Source organism: Mesoplodon bidens (assembly GCF_964165515.1).
Source record: "Mesoplodon bidens genome assembly, chromosome: 1".
NCBI classification, from domain to species: Eukaryota; Metazoa; Chordata; class Mammalia; order Artiodactyla; family Ziphiidae; genus Mesoplodon; species Mesoplodon bidens.
This window is the reverse complement of record NC_138176.1, coordinates 167,495,008-167,508,982: the sequence shown is the minus strand read 5'-3', so window position 1 is coordinate 167,508,982 and position 13,975 is coordinate 167,495,008. Positions and strand designations below refer to the sequence as shown.

At 41.9% G+C, this 13,975-nt stretch overlaps 1 protein-coding gene across 7 annotated transcripts in view; it reads left to right on the top strand.

The window, feature by feature from the left end:
• Nucleotides 1-13,590, top strand: part of KAT6B (lysine acetyltransferase 6B) — a 182,773-nt gene extending 169,183 nt beyond the window's left edge. For all 7 annotated transcript variants that reach the window (XM_081244731.1, XM_081244729.1, XM_081244732.1 and 4 more), the window contains exons 14-18: nt 2,558-2,789; nt 3,106-3,265; nt 3,873-4,211; nt 6,478-6,769; nt 9,439-13,590. In XM_081244731.1, coding sequence (XP_081100857.1) covers nt 2,558-2,789; nt 3,106-3,265; nt 3,873-4,211; nt 6,478-6,769; nt 9,439-11,966 — 3,551 coding nt within the window. In that variant the 3' untranslated portion in view covers nt 11,967-13,590. The remainder of the gene's footprint in view (nt 1-2,557; nt 2,790-3,105; nt 3,266-3,872; nt 4,212-6,477; nt 6,770-9,438) is intronic.
• Nucleotides 13,591-13,975: the final 385 nt, after the last annotated feature.

Sequence of the window (13,975 nt, the reverse complement as noted above, 5' to 3'; positions counted from 1 at the left end):
TCGTGGGCTTACAAATGGCTCTTAGCATAAGTGTACGTTCCTTCCACTGGTGTAAGCTCCTTGAGGGGCTCGTGAGTCCGAGAGGAGAAGGGAAAACTAACTGCAAGCAGTGCAATGATGCCTTCGGACAGTGGCATTGTGGGGTCTGTAATGTTGGTGCCCATCATCCCTGAAAACCTGCTTGATGTTTTCTGGCTGGAGTTTGGGTTTGCAGTTTTTTCTCTCCCGCATCCAGGAAAGTGTCACTTCCTGGCAGGTGTCGGCAGCCTTTGCAGCCTTCGCCAGCGCAGTACAGACGTGTTCGCTGTCAATGTCCAGTGCGCGCGGTGTACGTGGGCTCGGTGGGGCTCAGTCACAGATCACAGACTGTGTCCAAGGGAGTGTCCCAGGAGGCAGCCACTTAACACAGTGGGAGCAGCAGGTGCTGAGAGGTCCATGCCTAGGTGCTCTCCCTCCACAGACCCTAGGTTGCCTGAGAGTTCCAGTGGCCTAACCCATCTGGTCTCAGGCCCTGAGAAGGTATATGCTACTACCTCAGGGTGTGAAAGCTTGCACTGTGTAAACTACCTTTGGGAGGGATTCTGGCTGCTTTCTCTTAGCCCAGTGTAGGGACTGTGGGAAGAGAAGACAGAACAAAGAAATACATGTGCTTCCTGGGTAAGGTTGCTCATCACAGTGGGGATATAAGGTAGGGAGGGCACATACTACCTTCTGACCACTTTGGTTGTACAGAGATTTTTTCTGCTGGGCTGGGGTGGTGGCAGGGGGGCTTTCTGTCCCCAACTGTGGGGTTCAGATAAGAACCAACGAGGGGCTAGGGAATTTCACAGTCACTGCAGGAGACTTTTAATGGCGGGGTCTCTTGGACAAAAGTGGATAGTCCCATATCCGCGATACTGTGGCTCTTTTCCCCTACCCTCCCCCCGACCCGCTGCCCCAGAAGTACAGAGCTGGGGCCTCCAGCCGACGGAGTAAATTTCTCAGCATGTTCCAGGCACTTAGGGGGCAGGTGACAGATGTGCCAATTATCTGTGTTCTGAAGTTGGGGCACACTTTGTACTCTGGTGACAGAGAGCTCTTCTCCACGTTGACAGGGCACGATCTGGGCTGGATTCTGCACAGTGGCCGTCAGCGTTAGCATTCCTGACATACTGCTCTTGAAAGCCTTGGTGTGCAGCCGAATGACGTGTCGACAGTGGTTTGACTGTCAAATTTTGTGGTGCTTGTTTGCATTCTATCAAATACTTTGCACTTAAACATGAGTTAAAGAGACAAGTCAAAAAGACTTCAACAAAACCTAAAGTTAAATACATGCCTATCCTTTATAATAGCGTTCAGATTAAAACCATCAAAATGCAAAATGTTGTGGTTATACCCCTCCAGGGTCAGAGTGAATTTCTTGTTCTATATTTTTGCATTTACAGTGATTCTGAGAGGCAGGAAAATGCATCAGAGGCATTGATTTCTTCTAACAAAAAATCCAAAATTGAGAAAAATACTTGAAAATGTGGCCATTTTGAAAATGTAGATAAAGAAGAAAAATGCTGAAGATTTGGGTGGTTTACAGAGCAGCATGATTTTGTAATTGCTGCCACCTACTGTATGTGGTTGATGTTTGTTTAAATTTAGGAAGTTCTTGAAGGTGAGGCTGTTGAAATAGATAATTAGAGCAAGGTAGACATCATTAGTTTATAACATTTCTTCTCTACTCCATAAGTGGCTCTTAATTACCGAGACAGCCGCCAGCTTTCATTCATTACCTTCAAGTGGGTTTAAAGTCTTTCTCATTTTAAAGTTCCTTTGCCAAGGAACCTTCACAGCAATGCTGTCGAGTGTGCGTTCAGAAGCATACTGCGCTCAGGGCTTTTCTGAGTTCACATGAAACAGTGTGTCTTAAGGAGGTTGTTTTGCTTTAATTTGTAGGAGCAACGGTTGGATTATAAATTAATTTCCATGAAAGAGGTGAAAATAGAGCTAGTGGAGCTGATATGCGTTGCAGCAGTTGACTTAAAAGACATTCTTTTATTAGTCCTAAAACAAAGCTTCAGATCAGCCGCTAGTTAAATGTAACAAGCAATATAGGATCTCAGTCAACAGAGGCCCTTCGCTTTTATTAAGACCCAGCTGTCAAAGGGTCATTCGGTCCTTCCTGTGGAAAACAACTCGCCCATTAATGTTCGGGGTGGTCCCTCGACAGGATTTCTGAGTGAGTGCCTGACATTTAGTTTTTGAAAGGATCTAAAGCTGGGGGACTTGGACGTTGAGACTTATCAGAAGTAATGTGTTCAACCTTAGCTTCGTTAAATATGCCACAGTGTATGTCTGGAATGCCGCCACCAGCTACGTGAATTGACTTACAGGGCTGCTATAAAAGGTTCAGGAGCATAAACTTCGTGGAGATCAAATCACTGTAGCTGGGAAGAGACTATACATAAAATTAATGCACTTCTCTGATGTGATGTTTTTACCTTGTTGCAACTTATATTATTTCAAGTGGCCCCTGTTCCAACGTCTGAAAACACCACAGTGAGGTCCACTTTTGCTTTTTCTGCCCTAGGCTATTTGCTTTCTAGAAGAGAAGGCCAAGCAGGATCTCCTGAAAAGCCACTCTCTGATCTGGGCCGTCTCTCCTACCTGGCCTACTGGAAGAGTGTCATCTTAGAATATCTCTACCACCACCATGAGCGGCACATCAGCATCAAGGCCATCAGCAGAGCTACGGGCATGTGCCCACATGACATCGCCACCACTCTGCAGCACCTCCACATGATTGACAAGAGGGACGGCAGGTGAGTACTGGTGCCCTGGGCGACCCGGCTGCCTCTTAAGCATCTTACATCTGAAAGGGTCCCTAAAGTGAGGTGGATTCATTCCAGTTAAAGATAAGAGGTTCCCCAACGGTATTATCAAAACCTTTCTCCTAAAAAGAAAACAGGAAATGACGCTTTTTTGCTGCCCAGATTTCAATTTGCTGTACCCTTTCATTGATGAGCTTTCTGGCTTTTCCTAACCCAGGTAATATCAGTGCTAGCATACATCAATAGGTGAAGGTGAAATGAAATTTCAGCTTTTGATTGCACTTTGTTCTGCCTCCTCACATTACAGATTTGTCATCATTAGACGGGAAAAGTTGATATTGGGCCACATGGAAAAGTTGAAAACCTGTTCCCGGACTAATGAGCTTGATCCAGAGAGTCTGAGGTGGACCCCAATTTTAATTTCTAATGCTGCAGTTTCTGAAGAAGAACGAGAAGCTGAAAAAGAGGTAATTTGGCTTCATCAGCCTAAGTTGTGTAACTTCAATCTTGTAGCATTCTGAAGCTCAGGAAGTCATTAACATCATTGTCAAAAGCTTGGTCATCTAGAGAGAGCTCGTGAAATGATAGGACACTAATTTATCCTAACTGAGGTTGCATGGTAAGACATGATAATTTTATTGAATTGAGTATGAAAAATGAAACATTTATCATTGATCACAAAGCAGCATTTTTCACTACTGACAGCATGTAATCAGATCAAATTTGGTGCTGAGCTCCAAGGCTGCAATGTCGATCGATTCTTTGTGTTTATGAACTTGCTTAAAGTGCTCCATGCCAGTGAGCATGTAATGTAGTGATAAAGGACTCAAACCACTTCGCTGCATCATTAATACTGCTAAATATCCCATGAAACCCAATCTTCTTTGATTTGTTATCCTAACTGATGCAAAAGAGTTCTGAGATGATGCAGCTGGAATGCTGCTTGGCTGGCTGACTATCCTGATCAGAAACGACTTAGAGGTCCTTTGCCTTTGATCCTTAGAGGCTCTGGCTCTGGCTCTGGCTCTGTAACTGCCCTCTCACTGGCCCGCTATTTTTACCCTCCCCCCTTAGGCTGAGCGGCTAATGGAACAAGCTAGCTGCTGGGAAAAGGAGGAGCAAGAAATCCTGTCATCTAGAGCTAACAGTAGGCAATCACCTGCAAAAGTACAATCGAAAAATAAATATTTGCATTCCCCGGAGAGCCGGCCAGTGGCCGGGGAGCGAGGGCCGCTAATGGAGCTGTCTAAAGAGAGCAGCGAAGAGGAAGAGGAAGAGGAAGAGGAGGAGGAGGAGGAGGAGGAGGAGGAGGAAGAGGAGGAGGAGGAGGAGGAAGAGGAGGAAGAAGAAGAAAATATTCAAAGCTCTCCTCCAAGGTTGACTAAACCACAGTCAGTTGCCATAAAGAGAAAGGTATGTGTCTGTTTAGATTTTCCGTCTGCATCAGTTTCAGTCACATCTTATTTGTCATTGCAAACATTCTGTCTATTAGTATTTGTTTCACTCTCCATTCTTTAGATGCAGTTTATTTGTATCCAGTCCCACTGATCATGTATCCTCATGGTTTATCTTACAGTCATGATTGTGTTTATTCTTTGTGGTTTGTTAGTGCTGTGACAGGAAACCAGGGACAAGCAGGCTTGCTAGTCTGGTAGTTACTGCCACCTGCTGGTTCATGGGACTGGAGTAAATCAGGCTATGGGAACAGGAAAGGGCCCAGGGGAGCACTTAAACCACCCTTCAGTGAATTTTGATGGAAACACCAAGGCGGAGAGAGGATAGGAGACTTGTCCAAGGTCACACAACTCTTTAGAGATGGAGGCAGAACCAGATGAGTGCTCAGACTCCAAGCCCAGCACTCCTGATGCTATTTCTTGTTCTTGGCATAGAATTGTTAGAAGGTATTTTAAGCCCTTCAGTTTAATGCTATTTTGCATTTATGCAAGTACACATTACTGAAATGTCTCATATCTTAGTAGCCTGGTGGTTTCTCTAGATACACATACCCTGTGCAGAAAGTAAAAAATTGATTTTGTCTTTAGGTAACTGCTCAACCCAGAGCTGATATCTTTGTCTTTAGTATCTATCTGTGACATAGAGAGGGACCAGACACTGCAAGATAGCCAAGACTAATAGTGACAGCGCAAGTTAAGGCTGTGCCCCAAGGCCACCCTACGTGGTGTCTGTCCAAGAACCTGCTATTCTGGCTCCCAGCTTGGCGTGCCTTCATCTAAGCCCGGCAATCTTCGAGTGGAAGGGCAGCTGTGGGGAGGTGCTAGAAAGGAGCATCCCATAGAGTGGACTTTAGGCTTATGAATAATATTTTGATTTCTTACAAGGAAAATGTATTCGTTATGTATACAACAAAAGAAATTTGTTTTAAAAACATCAAAAACCAGAATTATCCACGGCATGATAAATGCCTACTGTCATATAAATGGACTCAACCTAAAGAAAACCAGTTCTGTATATTGGCTATACTTATGTTTGGGAAAATTCTAATGAATTACGGAGAGAGCAGGCCAGCTGGGGGGATTAATAATTATAAGTGTTAAATTACAGAATGTGACTGTCAGGATTTATATGTGCACTTCAGTGAACATCCATACAGTTAAAAATGTGAGACATGATAATTCTTGGATACAGTTTACTTAGAGTTTGAGTTTTAACCAAGCATATTGAACCCTTCTTTGCAATGTATTTTCAATAATTTTTCAGACCCATTATTGACAGATTACATCTTAGCAGCAAATCTACCTGTTCTTCTTATATTTGAATTTTGTATCATTGAGTACTTTTTGCTTGGAAGAAAAAAAACATTTTATATTTGCAATTATGGAGAGTCATTTGTGCCAACCCATAGTACAATTATAAAAAAAAAATTATATATATATATATAAGACACTTTCCACATGTCTTTAGATTTTCTTTAGATGCCATCTATGTTAAAATATTTTGGGGAATTCCCTGGCGGTCCAGTGGTTAGGACTGCACACTTCCACTGCCAGGGGCTAACATCCCACAAGCCTCGCGACACGGCCCAAAAAAGAAAAAAAGTAAAATTATCAGTGATATCCCTGCAGCCACCAATACATGACTCTAACATTGTAAACAGAGTAATTCTTTCTTCAAGTACCCTTTCTTCTTTTGCATCATTCCTGACGTCATATGAAATGGGGAACAAGTAGGCTAGTCTTGTACACCATCATATATCTTACAGTGCTTTGCACAGAGTAGGTGCTCCTTGAACAGTTATCAAGTATTAAAATGAGTGACCCAGTGGCTAGTTGATTGTTGAAACGTTTATAGAAACATTGGTGTCCATGATGACTTAATCACTATGGTATACAGGATTTTGAAGCCAGCAGGTACTACTGGAAAATATATGCTAGAAAAGCAAACCTTAGCTTTTAAAATCTACAGTAGTTCAGCTGCTAGGATGTTCCCTCTCAAAGCATCTGCTTGAGTAAACAATTGTTTTATTTGGAAAGCACTTGCCTCTGTAGTAGGAGCCCGAGAGGGATGTTAAACATCAAATGGAAGGTTAAGTACAAAGACATTACAGAAGTTTTTATGTGTAAGAGTCTCAGACACGCGTTCAGTACATGTTTGCTGCATGTCGACTCAACACTGTAATTTCTCATGAGCTCTGATGTATTATGTTTGGCATTAATTTCAGAGGCCTTTTGTGCTAAAGAAGAAAAGGGGTCGTAAACGCAGAAGGATCAACAGCAGTGTAACAACTGAGACCATTTCAGAGACGACAGAAGTACTGAACGAGCCCTTTGACAACTCAGACGAAGAGAGGCCAATGCCACAGCTGGAGCCTACCTGTGAGATTGAAGTAGAGGAGGATGGCGGGAAGCCAGTGCTGAGAAAAGCATTCCAACATCAGCCTGGGAAGAAAAGACAGACAGAGGAAGAGGAAGGAAAAGACAATCATTGCTTTAAGAATGCTGACCCCTGTAGAAGTAAGTGGAGGAATTATAAAACCCTTACCCTTGTGAATATCTGTCTATTATTGCCAAAAAGCAGGCACCTGAATTCTACCCAGAGGCATTTCTGAGGCTGTACCGACCCACCAGAAATAAGTGCTCATCTGTCCTTTCTCATTCATAAAAGGTTCCATCCCTTCTTCCTGGAATTGGATTTTTATGTTCAACAACTTTAGAAGTTTAACATAGGCCAGAACATCCCTCTAGGTGGGTTCATCTTACTTTCCAGAAATTGGCTTATCCTCAAAAATTTTGAAGTCTGTCGATAAGAAACACATTGCACTTCCTTGATTCTAATATGTACTTTTTTTCACATTTAACATTTCTGAAATCAGGGTATATATTATTATTGATGTGAGCATTGAATGCAGTAGTTTCTTTTTTCCTGAAAAACAAATATTAGTAAATTGATGATGTATCCTATAATCAGTGGTGTCTTTGGATATGTTCTTATCAAGAATCATCTAAAACCTACCCACACCATCACTATTAGCTTTGATAATATAGGATAATGTGGAAATCAGGAGATTTTCCTTCCTTTTAAATGACTGTTTTACAGTTGCTATTGGCAGGGACACCCCACCCCATCTTCTAAAAAAAATATTAAACACCATTGACTCCTCTTTGATGCCCTATTTAAAAGAAACCATCCCTTGCCTGTCAGGCTGGGAACTTGAGCTCCCAGCTGAATCGTGAGGATTTGTGGGACAGTCTGTACTCTACAATGGAAATGACTCTATTCAAAACCTTACTTTATCTCAGTCTAGAGAACAGGCCATCCCACTTCCCTGGAAACCACAGGTTATCACTCTTGCCTTTGAAAAGCCACAGTTTTAAGAATATGAGCAAGCAGCTCCTTGACTTTCTTAATTAACAAGAATACTATTGCCACATACATACTTCGCTGAGGCAGTGACATTTCACCCTGGGTATAGAGGAACCAAGCCTTGTTTGTTAATTTCCCTAAATAAACATACATAACAACTGCAGAAAGAGGTCATTTTTTGGTGTGGAATTTGAGCCTTATTTCCACTTCTTAGCTGTCTTCTTGGGAGCCTGCACATGAATCATCACTGCCTTCATGCTCCACTTTGTGCCACTTGCGTTTAAAAACTCCAAGTTGCCATATTATACCTGATTCCTTTCAGGATCTTCTTTCTTAAACAATAATTATTGGAAAACTCATCTTCTGACTTAGAGGGGTTTCCTACAAATGCTGATAGGTCTAGTAGCACGTGGAATAAGAATGTGGAATCCAAAGTCATTAGAATGCCTGTTGCCTGTCCATATGTATAGACATGAACATAGTGAGATGTCTATTAACTGGAGATTGTACTTTGCACTTCTGAAGGAATCAGTCTATAGCACCGTATCTTTTCAGCTAGCCAATTTGAATGTAATACATTCAGGTAAGTTTACGTGTAATCCTTTTATTACATAAATGAGCTACGAGCTTACCCTGTTCTGCACTGATAGGATTAGATATCCAATCTGGCAAAAGGGATCTCTGTTCCACACTGATTATTAGATCTTGTTTTTGTTCTCCAAAATAGTGTTTCTAATAAGGCTATTTCTCTTTGTGAAGCTTTCCCTTTAAATTGACCCCTCTAGGAGATCAGTATAATCTTTAATTTTATAAATATCTTAAGACTTGGGTGTTTTATGTTTGTATTTATTCATATATTTACTTGTTTGCTTGCTTATATTTATATAAATATATTTATAATATATAAATATATTTACATATTTATTCATGTTCATATATGCATATAGGTACAGTAAAAATAAGATTAGCTGAGCTAAAATGAACTCGACAGTTATGGTTTGTTTCTTATTTAATATTCAAACCATACCATACATTTGCACATTGATTCAAAATGCAATGTGGATAGAATTAGTGATAAAAAGAATACCTGTATTTTAAATGTTCAATAATTTCATGGTAATTACATTATAGTTTGTGTTATCCAGAAATGATGATCCTGGAGTAGATTACAGATGTATTTATGTTCTGGTTATTTAGTTATTTATTCATTTGTTTCAGAGGTACATAGTTTATTTTTATGCCAGAGAGAACATTCACATCAAAGTAAATAATGTCATCTGAGATCATTTCAATCCAGTAAATGTCCACAAGCTGAAGTTCACTTTCTCAGGATAAATATGCCAGTTAGTTCTAGTCATTTCTCCAGTACAGTGGTGATTGGGATATGAGCTGACTTTAACCCTTTCCCCTGCATTTCCTAATTTGCAAATATTCAAATTGATTCTCTTTACATTGTGGAATTCCAGGCTTTTGTATCAGAGAATGTCTTGTTTGTCAAACTCAAATACGTTTATTATAGTGGCCTGTATCCATGTGCTTCCTATAAAAAACACAACTTTCTGTTAAGAGTGGGTTGTGTGTGGAGGTGTGTGGTGTGTGCACCATATATTGTTTTCCGGTCCTAGGTTATTTACTCCATTTATACCACAATATTATCCTGTATTAGGTTTGACTGTGTCGTTAGCATCAACTCTTAAAATGCTAAGTTGAAAGCAGTATGTGCTAAATTATTTAGAAGAATGAATTCAAGTTGTTCATGGTGATGCTTTCTAAGATTTTATTTTCCTTCCTCTCTCTTTCTCTCTGTCTCCTCACTAAGACAATATGGATGATGATGCAAATAACTTGAAAGAAGCCAGTAGAGACAATCCTGAACCTCTAAAGTGCAAACAATGGCCAAAAGGAACAAAGCGTGGCCTATCTAAGTGGAGACCAAATAAAGAGAGGAAGACTGGATTTAAACTGAACTTGTACACCCCGCCAGAAACACCCATGGAGCCCGATGACCAGGTAACAGTGGAAGAACAGAAGGAGACTCCAGCAGACAAAACCAGCCCCGCTCCCACCAGGACTGAGGAGGAGGTCAAGGAAGCCGTGGAACCCCTGCTGCCTGGGGACGAAAACAGAAGTGAGGAAACGTGTGCACCTGTAAGTCCAAATAAATCGCCAGGTGAAAAACCTGAAGACGATCTAATCAAACCCGAGGAGGAAGAGGAGGAGGAGGAGGAGGAGGAGGAGGAAGAAGAAGAAGAAGGAAATGTAGAAAAAGACCCCTGTGGTGCCAAAAGCCAGGAAAAAGAGGAGCCAGAAGTCTGCACGGACAAAGAAGACCCTATGCGTTTGGATGATCATGAAGAGGAAGAGGAAGAGGATGAAGAGGCATCTCACAATGAGGGGCATGATGCAGACGATGAAGATGACAGTCACATGGAGTCTGCTGAATCGGAGAAGGAAGAACGCCCAAGAGAAGCCTTCAAAGCAGTACTGGAAACCCAGGAGGCTTTTTTAGACCTTAGTGTGCAGCCTAGTCATTCAAACCCAGAGGTCCTAATGGGCTGCGGCGTTGACCTTACAGCTTCGTGTAACAGTGAACCTAAGGAGCTTGCTGGAGCCACTGAAACTGCCCCTGAATCTGATGAGGAACCCGCAGGAGAACAGGCACAGGAGCAGGACCAAAAGAACAGTGAAGAAGTAGATTCTGAGTTCAAAGAGGGAAACACAGCAACCTTGGAAATCGACTCTGAGACCGTCCAAGCGGTTCAGTCCTTGACCCAGGAGAACAGTGAACAGGACGATACCTTTCAGGATTGTGCTGAGACTCAAGAGGCCTGTAGAAGCCTACAGAACTACACTCACACAGACCAAAGCCCACAGATCGCCGCCACTCTAGACGACTGCCAACAGTCAGACCACAGCAGCCCAGTTTCATCCGTCCATTCCCACCCCAGCCAGTCAGTACGTTCTGTCAACAGTCCAAGTGTCCCTGCCCTGGAAAACAGCTATGCCCAAATCAGCCCAGATCAAAATGCCATCTCAGTGCCATCTTTGCAGAACATGGAAACCAGTCCAATGATGGATGTCCCATCCGTTTCAGATCACTCACAGCAAGTCGTAGACAGCGGATTTAGTGACCTGGGCAGTATCGAGAGTACGACTGAGAACTACGAGAACCCAAGCAGCTATGATTCTACTATGGGTGGCAGCATTTGTGGAAACGGCTCTTCACAGAACAGCTGCTCCTATAGCAACCTCACCTCCAGCAATCTGACACAGAGCAGCTGTGCTGTCACCCAGCAGATGTCCAACATCGGTGGGAGCTGCAGCATGCTGCAACAGACCAGCATCAGCTCTCCCCCAACCTGCAGCGTCAAGTCTCCCCAAGGCTGCGTGGTGGAGAGGCCCCCGAGCAGCAGCCAGCAGCTGGCTCAGTGTAGCATGGCTGCTAACTTCACGCCGCCCATGCAGCTGGCTGAGATCCCCGAGACCGGCAGTACCAACCTTGGCTTATATGAACGAATGGGTCAGAGTGATTTTGGGGCTGGGCATTACCCACAGCCATCAGCCACCTTCAGCCTTGCCAAACTACAGCAGTTAACTAATACACTTATTGATCATTCATTGCCTTACAGCCATTCCGCTGCTGTAACTTCCTATGCAAACAGTGCCTCTTTGTCCACACCATTAAGTAACACAGGGCTTGTTCAGCTTTCTCAGTCTCCACACTCGGTCCCTGGGGGACCCCAAGCACAAGCTACCATGACCCCACCCCCCAACCTGACTCCTCCTCCGATGAATCTGCCACCGCCTCTTTTGCAACGGAACATGGCTGCATCAAACATTGGCATCTCCCACAGCCAAAGACTGCAAACCCAGATTGCCAGCAAGGGCCACGTCTCCATGAGAACCAAATCGGCATCTCTGTCACCAGCCGCTGCCACCCATCAGTCGCAAATCTATGGGCGCTCCCAGACTGTAGCCATGCAGGGTCCTGCACGGACTTTAACGATGCAAAGAGGCATGAACATGAGTGTGAACTTGATGCCATCCCCAGCCTACAATGTCAACTCTGTGAACATGAACATGAACACTCTCAATGCCATGAATGGGTACAGCATGTCCCAGCCGATGATGAACAGTGGCTACCACAGCAATCATGGCTACATGAATCAAACGCCCCAATACCCTATGCAGATGCAGATGGGCATGATGGGAACCCAGCCATACGCCCAGCAGCCAATGCAGACCCCGCCCCACAGTAACATGATGTACACGGCCCCCGGGCATCACGGCTACATGAACCCGGGCATGTCCAAACAGTCTCTCAATGGGTCCTACATGAGAAGGTAGGCAAAATGGGCAGTCACAAAACCCCTGGGCATCACTCTTGGATTGATCTGCACAAATACCTTCGAAGAGTACGATTTCAAAACCAGCAATTGGTGTGAATGCAAAAACATTTGTTGGCACCATTTATTTAAAAAAAAAAAAAAAAAGCTGTATGCAGCAGAAAGCCTTATACAAGTTGTTTTTCTTTCTTCTTTTTTCTTTTTTTTTTTTTTTTTCTTTTTCTTTTTTGGTACCTTTGTTTCTGTTACTTTTATATGAAATTCTCTGCAAAGGAAGGCCTCTCTTTGGACTACAGTTTGGAGGCAGCCACTTGCTGTGCCTGCTTCCATTAAACAATGTGGATATCAAGCCCCATGCCCCAGCCCACCCCCAATTATCTGTTTTAATACTGAACCTAGAGTTTTTTTTTTTCTTCCCCGTCTACTCCATGTAAATGCCTTTAGCATTTCAGTTATTGTATATTTTGTTTGAGGTGACACTTCAGCATGCCGCTAATGTCTTTGTTAGTGACAGTGCATTTTGTAGTACTGTACAAGTGTTGTGCTAACGGTAAGCCATTTCTTAAGTTTTTTGCCTTGATTAGGGTGCCCTAATTTGAGGGTTTAAAAAAAAACTATATTTTTGTTAATTATAAAACTGTAAAGAGCTATAAAAGCTATTCCCATTTGGTTAGTCAAAAGGGTTTTATTGCTAAATGTTTGGTGTAAAGTTGAGACCCTTTTCCATTTTGGTGACAGATTTCTTTGGGGAAAAAAAGGCAGCTTTCTGTTTTATAAATGCAGACTTCTGTTTATTGAATGAAGCATATCTCAGTGTTTATCTGTCAGGTTTTGAAACATTTCATATATGTCCAAATACTTGGCAGGATTTAAAAAAAAATAGTGAATTTGGTGTAAAGTTGCTATTTTATGGAAATGCCTCTAACTTTACATTTTCATTCCATCTGTAGATTTTTCTATCTTTATAAAATATTGGAGTTATTTTTTAAGGAAAAATAGAGAAGTAGCTTGTGAATAGCTCAAACTAAGCTTACAAATCGCATGTAAAAAAGCAAAAAAGTTATTTGTGTCTGTTTATATTGCTTCCTTTTTTGTAGCCTTTGTACCTGTACAGGGTGACTGTAAGGGCCAAGCAGGAGAGGCGTAATCCTTGTATAAAATAGGAGCCAGCGACACTCTTGTATTTATCTGTTCTCTTTTTAGTCAGTCACTTCAAGAAAAAAAAACAAAAACAAAAAAAAACAAAAAAAGCTGTACATTTTAACATAAAATAAATTATGATGAGCCATTTTTAGCCTCTTGTGTCCTGTCATATTATGATTGATAAGAGAATGACCAATTGAACTGTATCATGTGTCACATCTCAGAACACATACACATTTTGGGAAAATAAATTATTTAGTGTAAATCGGAGTTAAGAGATTTTCTGATTTGTTTTGACTTTGTGGGAGGGGGTTGGCAATAAATAAGAGTAATATCTAATAAAACCATCACATATACCAAATACCTATTTAATAAATTAATTTATAATGGATTTTAATGCTTTTCATGAAAGTTTATTTTATGCTAGTGCATACCTTCTGTATGCCAATCATTGTCTTTAAAATAAAGTGAATTTGTTTTTTTCTTTTTGACTTTGATCTTCATTTGCAAAGGGATCCTGCCCAAATATCCAGCTGCCTCATTTATACAGTCTGTATAAACTCCCCTCAGGGCCTAGTCCAGTGGTAGCAAACTTCATTTTTTTAAAGGTTAATACAAAAAACACCCAATTTGGACTTGTATGTTTGAAAAATCATTTTCTTGAAAAAGGCGTGAAAGTTTTGCTCTGTTGTGCATGAGTGATTGGATGTTATTTTTTAGAATCTAAAGTTTAGATTTAAAAAAAGTCATTGTTCACAAACGTTATCTTAACGGCATTCAGAGAAAGTTCTGTCTGACTGTTAAAACATTTGCTTATTCAAGTGACAGGCCTTGAAATGAATGCTTGACTTGGCACCCATGTGGAAA